Source organism: Clarias gariepinus, chromosome 1 (genome assembly GCF_024256425.1).
Source record: "Clarias gariepinus isolate MV-2021 ecotype Netherlands chromosome 1, CGAR_prim_01v2, whole genome shotgun sequence".
Lineage (NCBI taxonomy): Eukaryota > Metazoa > Chordata > Actinopteri > Siluriformes > Clariidae > Clarias > Clarias gariepinus.
The window spans coordinates 35,399,625-35,408,605 of NC_071100.1; the positions used below are offsets into that span (position 1 = coordinate 35,399,625).

Sequence of the window (8,981 nt, forward strand, 5' to 3'; positions counted from 1 at the left end):
GAAAACTTACAGGATTGGCCATAAGAGAAAACACAATTGTTAGTGTGACTAATAAAAAACACAAAATAAAAAGCGATAGGTGAGTCCCTTCTTAATCTGATGCAAACCATCAAGCATAGTGCCCACTGTACAAGCCTCTAGACGCAGTGTTATGATCTGTGGTTGTTTTAGTTGGACAAGGTTAGTATCGGAAATGTTATGTGGCAATAAAATTAAGTCAGCTGATGAGTGAATGCTCGGGTTATCCCATCTATTAACTTTTTTTCCTTTCCTCATCGCACAGATATATTCCAGGATTCCAATTGTGAAAGTAGGTGGTTTTGGAAGCAGGAGGAATAATAATTAACATGATTTTGCCACCACAGCGTGAATCATAATTTAAACTAATTAAGGGGCAAATGTTATATACATACATGCATATATACTCATTGTATATAAGTGTATATATACATCTGAGATTTTTTTACACTGTCAGAACCTTGTTGCTAGGGTGGTAACTTTTAATTGTGCATTTAATAATGATACTCACTTAAGGATTCAGTGTAAACTTTGTTTCCTTTAAAAAATTTTTTTACATTTTTGTATTTTAGGGTCTAAGCAAGTTCCAAAATACACCTGCATGCTTCAGTATATTTCCGAATCTTCTTTTTGTTCTCGTCTTAGGAGCTGTCCACGCCTGTGGTGCTGAAATTCCTCTACAAAAACTCTTTTTTGGGGAAGGGAGGGGGGCTTGAAACCATTGTGTGTCTTTGTGTGGGGTTAAAGTTTGTTTTAAAGGATTTTAACATAACTTCATTCAGCATTAAGCTTCATCACATCAGACAGCCAGGCCAGTTTGGTGTGCCGAGACGTTTACCTAATATTGGCCTATACATAGCCTATATAAATCCTCTGCGCGTTTGCCTGAATAAAACCATTCTCGTGTTGCTATGCTGTAGTACCTCGTTTAGCCTGTCACTATTTTTTCCCCCGTATCACGTTATTTTGCAGGGGCGTTTAATTTTGGTATATATTTATTAAAGCAGTCTGATCCTCGACTATTGTAGCTAGTTCAGGTTTCTAATTTTTGTTGAGTCCAAAACAGTGTTATGTCGGAGATTCGGCCTTGTCTACGGGATGTAACAAAACACGCCGAACACAACATCCTAGTTTAAAATAGCCGTTTTCACATTTCGTCACCGTCTCTATATTTGTAGATATGCGTATTAAAGGCAGGTGGCAGCGCAGCAGAATACGTAATGGAAGTGAAGCGCCAGTACAGCTTACATAAAGGTATTAAGTTAGTGTATGACATTATATATAGCAAAATGTAAAAAATTATTTGTCGGTATAGTTTAGAAGCCCCACTGCTGCGCTCTGGAATGTCTGTTCTGCTCGTGTCACCATCTGAAATGAGAGGCTGGAGCGCCACACTGACAACTGTGGGGAAGAAAATCTATGCAGAGTGACAACTCCACCAGGACTGTACAACAGGGGCGAGCAGTAGGGCTTCCTGGGGAATAGTGTCTCTAATATTTACCCATATAAAAACAAAACATACCATTTAATTAACGGAATCATTTAACACAAAGCAATGGCAGCATCCGAGAAAACATTGATTTACGGCGGGGACACACACTGCGCGCTGGCCAGCAAAGTTTTACGCGCCGTGGGGGCTCCAATGGACTCGAATTATGTGGATCTAAACAAATTGTTAGACCTGAAACTACTCGGCGGGACGAAAGTAAGTTTCACGGGCCAGAAGGATCCTCTCCAGTGCGTCCGGCTTCCCTCGGAACATCTGACCAGTCTCACGCGTAAATGTGTTAATCTGGAATGCTGGGAAAATGGCAGAACGGGGGAAGCAACTGAAACAAAAACAGTTGTTTCTTCTCAAGGACCACAGATCAGTCGTGGAAACTTCGTGGGCTGTCCCGAGGTGCTCGAAGCGGAGAGAACATCGGAAAATTTAGGAAAAGTGACCAAAGTACTCAACGACGGTGATTTACAGCGCTCGGATTTGTATCTCAGCGAATCGGACGACGAAGTGAGCTTGGTGATCCCGGATTACTGCGTACATGGATTCGCCGATGATGAGCCTCACTACATCACCACGCACGAAATCCAGCTTTCCGAGCTCGACCACGACGTGGACTGCGATTTGGAAACATCTACTTGGGATGTCGATGACGACCACCAGGTTTATTCGTTTGTGGACTACGCATCTGTCGACAGCGAAGAACCTACAGGAGTACAGGTGGAAAGCAACGTGGAAGAGGCTAAGAGCACCACAGTGACATGTAGTCAGGCAGAAAATGATCCGAGCGACAGGACCAGGAGCGCCACCTTAGGCGAGAAAGCGCCCGAGTGCCAAGGCAAAAGCACCGGCCACATTCACCTGTCAATCAAAGCCACTTCCAGAGCTATAAACAAGCCTAGCAACGTCCAAGAAAAGGATGGAAGCCATCATCATCATCACCATCGTGCCGTTCCCACTGCAGAGACGAGCAGTTGTGTTTTTAAGGACGCAAAGGGGGGAAAGTGTTTAATTGCTCTGCCTGGGCGTTTGCACTTTGGCAGAAAATTCAAAAGCAAAGATGTCACAGGGTACTCCAGCGGTACATCCAGCGCTGTTAGTGAGTTGGATGATGCTGACAAGGAAGTGCGCAATCTCACCGCCAGAGCTTTCAAAAGTCTGGCCTACCCGTACCTCGATGCCATCAATTTCAGCACTTCCAGCGAATCCTCGGCTTCGGAGCGCAGCAAAGGGCTCAACAGTTGGTCAGCACTTGTGGATTTAAAGTATGGTAACGTGAACGTGTCCAAAGGAGGCGGTCACAATACCGTGTCCCATCAAAACACCGCGTCTAATTTTCAGATGGCAAAAAGGAGGGAGAGTAAAGGGATAACTGGATTAACGCTGGCCAGTAGAAGGGCGCCCCCAGTCGAGATATTTGCCCTCAATGGCAACCTGGTGAACCCCCAAAACGCATCAACCAAAAAAATCGAGCTCATGGGCAAAATTGGACAGGGTCAGAGCGGGGTGATAAGGCTGACTGAAACGCTGAATTTCCGCTGCAACGTTAAAGCGGGTCCGCCTGCAAACGAAAGGCGCGTGAAATCCGCCCGAACCGCGGGAGGATCACGTTCCGCAGATGAGGTTACAAACCCTCGGCAAAAAGCGCACAGCAAGCCACCGTGTAATTCAGAAGAAGCCATGGAGGACGTGCACAAGAAATCCATATTTGCTTCGAGCATACTGAAAAATGTCATTTCGAAGAAAATGCAGTTCGAGCAGGAGCGCAAGATGGAGCGGGGAGAGATTTGCGAGCCGGGCGGCCACGAGCACGAAGCGCACCGAGACCAAGCTGCGCACACAGGACTCCACAGACAGAGCTCGAAACACTCCGAGACCGGCTCCGACTTCAGCATTGTATGCCTGGATGAACTCGGGGACTTCGTGGAGAGCGGCTCCTGCGAATGCGAGCGCCATGAAGAAACTCTCCTTCAGGGATCGGAAACGAATTTGGAGTCACAAAATTGCGCGGCATTCGACGCTAAAAAAGGAGCTGCGGAGGCGTCCAGAAGCGCGCTGATTCGGAGCCAAAATAGCGCATTCAGGAGCTGGAGGGAAGAAGAGCTAGAGGTTCAAGCAGAGAGCAAAAACGAGCAAGCGTCCGAAATGGACTCGACAAACGGCAAGCTTACAAAGATGTCGCACTTATTTCTGCCAAGCATCCAAGTCGTGTCCGGTGAGAGAGAGCGCGAGAAGCCTGAGCCGCGCGCGCAGAGGGACCGAGAGGACGCCGCGCAAAAACCCGCGAAGTCACCGGAGATTAAAATAAGCTTACGGAGAGTAAGAGACAAGAAGAGCGAGCCGTTCAGCATCTCCAAGCTTCTGACCCCCGGGACAGGCTGCAGTATAAAACCAAGCGATGAGCCGAAATACCAAGCGCTCAGTGCAGCACTGAAGGGGGACTCGTCAGACAGAATCCCGCACTTCACTGTTCGAGACGTTCGAGACAAGGCAAAGTTACAAGCGCCAATACACCAGGTCAGAGACGTGCGCAAACTGGTTAAGAGCTCGTATCATTTTGTGTCCCTGGACAATAACAGCACGGACATGGACAAGACGTCCAAACAGAAGACATATCGCAACCCGACAAGCCTTCACCCTATCGTCATTAAGTGTCATTCAGTGAACACGAATAGCAGTGTAAAGCAATCTGAAAAAATCTCAGATTCCTCGCATAACGAGGATATCCAAAAGGCTGATGATTTACATCCTCAGGAGCTTCCTATAGATGGCAGTGATACAGGGTCAGCACAAACGAGCCAAACATCTGACCCAGCGCACTTAGCCAACATGAAGCAGGAGGGAACCCCTGAATTAAAAACTGAGACAAAAACCACCACAAAGTGGCAAGATAAAATTTCTGACCCTGGTGAAAAAAAATCTGATTCCAAGATGGCTGCTCTGGAGAAACTTCAGGCTGCTGTTAAGACCATGGAACAACTTTATGTGTTTGATAAAAATGAGTGGAAGAGGAAATCTGAGCCACAGCCCTTAACTGACAGCCATGTGCTTTCACTTCTGAGTACTGAGCATCATGGAGATAATGAGCAAGACCAGGGAAACACAGGTTCTTCATCTGTCAATATGAGGCGAGACTCATTCTCAAACCCAGATAAGATGATAACTGCTGAAGAGAAGGAAACATTTAAAATCTCACACACTCCTATCATCCATGACAAACGAAAAGACGCAAAAACTGCAATGCAGCCTGGTGGAGCTTCTAATAATCCAAGTTCAAGCGTAAGCCATAATCAGAAATCTATCACAACGAGTTCAGTAAAGACCCCACAGACGCATATCTCAGCCTCAGCATCTGTTAGTTCTATAGCTGTAAAGAATCCTAAATCTCAAAAGCTACCGATATCTTTAAATATTAGTCCATCAAAGCCGGTCACAGAGAAGAGAGAAAAGCTAAGTAGCAATGCAGGCAAATCCAATAAATCTGGATTTACCCCAGTTCAGTTCACATCTTCAGTTGATTCAGAGAATTACATAACCATACCTGTGAAACCTTATGCCACTGATGCCCAACGATCACACATGGCCCAAAATCTTGAAGACAGACATCAGCCCTTAAAACGCTCAAGTACTGTTATTGAGACACGTTCCCCAGATACCCCTACTGCTACGATCTACCATCACCCTTTACCTGTTACCATGCATGCAGCACAGCCACAGGTCATTTGTTTCTCTCCCACAGTGCAGCCATCTCCAGTCCCCACTGACCACTTTCAGTCCACACAGAGAAAAATGCTCCTGGATCCCACTACTGGAAATTATTATTTGGTTGACACGCCCATCCAACCGGCCACAAGACGACTTTATGACCCAGAAACAGGACAGTATGTTGATGTCCCCATGCCACAACACCCTCCCATGACCCCTGTACCTGTACCTATCTCTCCTCTGGCTCTTAGTCCTGGAGGTTATGGTCCTACCTACATGTTCTATCCAGGCTATGTGGCCTCCACTGTGATTCCTGCCAGGACCATTCATTCTCAGATTTCTATGCAGTCAGAGATGGAAGCAGGAGAAAAATCCCATGCAGGGCAGCAGGCAGATGGAGCCTACATGGAAAGTCCTTATTATATGCATTCTGGGAAACATCTGCAGTTAAATCCAGAAGCGCAACATGTTACCACAGGCAGGGTGGCCAACAGCAAGGTGCCTGTCATCAGCATCACCTCCCAGCAAGGGCCCAGGATCATCGCACCTCCCTCCTTTGATGGTACCACCATGAGTTTTGTGGTGGAGCATAGATAACTGTTTGGCTGCTTACTATGTAAGTTTTATTATTGCATTAGATATTACATAAGCACATGCTGTAAGGAATTATTTAACTCACTCTGTGTATGACCTCTGCCCAGTACTGCTTAGTAATGTAGAGCCTTTTCTTTCACTGTGTTCACTTTCAAAGAATATTAAAACGATACAGTGAATACTAAAAAATATTAAAAAAGTTCTAAATTGTACTATAGAATTTTGTTTTTCTCAAGGTCATTGATGACCAACCCAATTTATGTGAGGGCAATAATTAAGTACAGTAGTCATTATATGATGCACTACATGTGATGAATCTAGTGATACAAGAAGAGATTTCTGATTTTCAGATTTAAAATTTAATACACCATATACAAAAGGCAATTGTCTTCCTGCTATAGTGAAATTATATATTCCAATGTATTTAAAAATGTCATGTGATTTCTTATTTTATATTTGAGATCCTTTTAGAAAATAGACACTATTGGTCTCATGACCCATAATACAGTTTCTTGTATTTAAGCATTCAAAGCCTATAGATAGATAGATAGATAGATAGATAGATACAGTAGATTTTAATACCAATATGTGCTGTGTTAGAAAGTGGTAGAGCAATACAGAACTAAACACAATTAAAATCTAAAGTGCAAAACTGTAAATAGCCTTAAATCAAGCTCATGTAAATCCACTTTCAAAATAAAAAGGTAACCAAACTGTACCTTTTCTTATGGTTGGTATAATGTCAGTATCTTTTATAGCTTTAATAAGTACAGAGCAATATTCCCAGTGCTGATTAACACCCATTATGTTGAATTAACACCCCTAAAGTGTTTATTAAGATTCAGGTGGACCCATATAAACTTTGAAAGTGTTAAATCAACACTGGGAAATTGTTTGTGTTGATATACTGTACCTTACAAGGTGTGGTGCATCCTTGAGTGTAGCATCCTACTGGCAGGTGTAGTGTACACTCTTTATTTATTTCTGAGCATATGTAGAGAGTAAATATAACTTCCTTTTATGGTTAGTATGTTATTCAAATCACATTAATGGGATGCATTTAATACCGTTTCAGAAAATAATTTTAAGAACAGTTTGAATCAACATTATGATATGATAAAATGAAGTTATTATGTTGACCTTCATAAGTTGTGAGTTTGAATTGCCTGGGACTCAGTGTGCCCTGGTTATGTCCCTGTTTATATTCACTGCTGCAAATTGTAGTAGGTGTCTATTCATAGTGGGAGTAACTCAACCATAGTTGCTGTAAGCCCTGTTATTCAGAAGCTGTATTTTAACCTCTGTTAACAGCAAAAATTTAAATAACGTTGTAAACAACACTGTCTTTTTGCTACTTAGAACAGCATTGTAGGTCCAAGGTGACTACTGCGTATTTGGTAAAGTATTGTTCCGAGAACGGGAGCAGCTAAAATGCTAAGATTGTTATTTTTCTCTGTATATATACTTTTGGAGAAACCAGAGCTATAAAGCAAAAGCTCAGTCAAATATTAAACAAATGTTAAAAAATTCACCCCTCCTGCACAGTGTTATCGTATGCATAGAGAAAGAAAGGTCAGAATTTGTGCTGATACAGAGCTGGACCAGCTGCTACTGGATATCAAGGTTGGGAGGGGTAAGATGGGGTCAGACTTTTTATAGGATACCCTTATGCTAAAGGGAAAGAACCGAAAGACAGGCCAGACAACACATCTGCCTCAGGGAAATTAGATAAACAAACATCCAGTCAGTTGAGATGGCAAAGTGACAACATAAAATGTCCTATAATCACTAGAGCTAATCATGAAAAATGGATTGCTTAAACATAGTTTCCAGTTACGTTTCAAGTTCAAGTTTAAATGTTGGCACTGAGGTTATATTCACTTCAGTATGCAAGATACATCTGTTTAAGTGTACAACTGGATTTAATTAGGTCATATTTCACACTGTCTGAAATTTGGTTCTGTTTTATGCAGGTGCTGCCTATAATCTGCCCAGTCAGCACTTCCAGGATGAGATTTCTTCATTTGTCACATGTAAAGTTTATCCCTGGTATCCTTCAACAGGAAGATCGGTACATTATCTTTCATCATTTGCTTTGTCATGTAATGTAATTCTTTATTATTTTACTACAGTTTGCAGTGCAACTATGCAATGTCTTTTTCTTTGTATAGCTCTTTTGCACCATTGAGAAATTGGTTGAAAATGATTTTGAAAGTCAGAGTTAGGGTTTAATGCTATAGCATTTCAGGTTAAAACAACAAATCACTGGGTCACCTTTTATATGGTCAAGTGATCACCAATCCTAAAGCAAGATCTCTCTTTTAACTGGTCAACTTTATAGAAACTCTTGAAAATCTTGAACATATTACAGTACCAAAAGTCACTTAAACAAAATATAAACAATCCCAAATGATTGCTGCTGGCAAATAATGGGATGAATCGAGTTTTGAGATCATTTTTTTATATATGGAATACAGGTCAAGATCAAAGTTTATTAAAAAATCCTTCTTTGTCCCACTTTTGTCCCCCAAAAAGGTATAGTTAAGAGCAACAGCATCACACTATGTCAAACAATGAATGTACTGCTATTACAGATTCAGATTCAAAATTTAAGTAAATATTAACAGTAATTGGCTGATGTTCAGCACCTCCCAATAAATGCACAAATGAAAATCTTTGCACATGTCAAATAAGAAGTAAAATATAATAAATATGTCATAATTTGTGAAATAAAAAATATAAATGTTGACAATTTAAATATGTTTTCTGTTTATATATAGATATAAGCAATATTGGATAAGCAATAGTGTGGATATAATAAATATTTCCATGTCTGCGATTCAGAATAACTACACAACTGATTGTGTAATATTGCATTTATAAAATTGTCCTATAAACAAAAAACATTTGCAAATTATCCAAATGTTCTTTTTATTTTTGGCCCAGCTGGTATAAATAGATATTAAAGAATCTATGCTTACTCACACTGATTTGTACCTTCCCATTCATGGTGCTTCTGGTGAAATTAGCTTGATGACTTTTCATATTTTAGGGCAAATTTTATAGTCCTAAAAAGAAGTATGTGCTATGTCCTTTGATTATGTTACTAACACTTCTGTAATTAGTTTTAGAAACAAAAACACATGGAGTGAGACAGATTAATGTC

The 8,981-nt window shown here is 41.6% G+C and overlaps 1 protein-coding gene across 1 annotated transcript; it reads left to right on the top strand.

Annotated features, from left to right (window-relative positions):
• The first annotated feature begins 595 nt into the window (after positions 1-595).
• Positions 596-8,368, top strand: c1h4orf54 (chromosome 1 C4orf54 homolog). The gene is made up of 2 exons (XM_053481093.1): positions 596-5,837; positions 7,789-8,368. The coding sequence occupies exon 1, from the start codon at positions 1,574-1,576 to the stop codon at positions 5,816-5,818; it is 4,245 nt and encodes a 1,414-aa protein (XP_053337068.1). The 5' UTR covers positions 596-1,573; the 3' UTR covers positions 5,819-5,837; positions 7,789-8,368.
• The last annotated feature ends 613 nt before the right edge of the window (positions 8,369-8,981 follow it).

Excerpts from the sequence above, each read along its gene's own strand:
- c1h4orf54 (XM_053481093.1), top strand. The coding sequence starts at position 1,574 with ATGGCAGCATCCGAGAAAACATTGATTTACGGCGGGGACACACACTGC.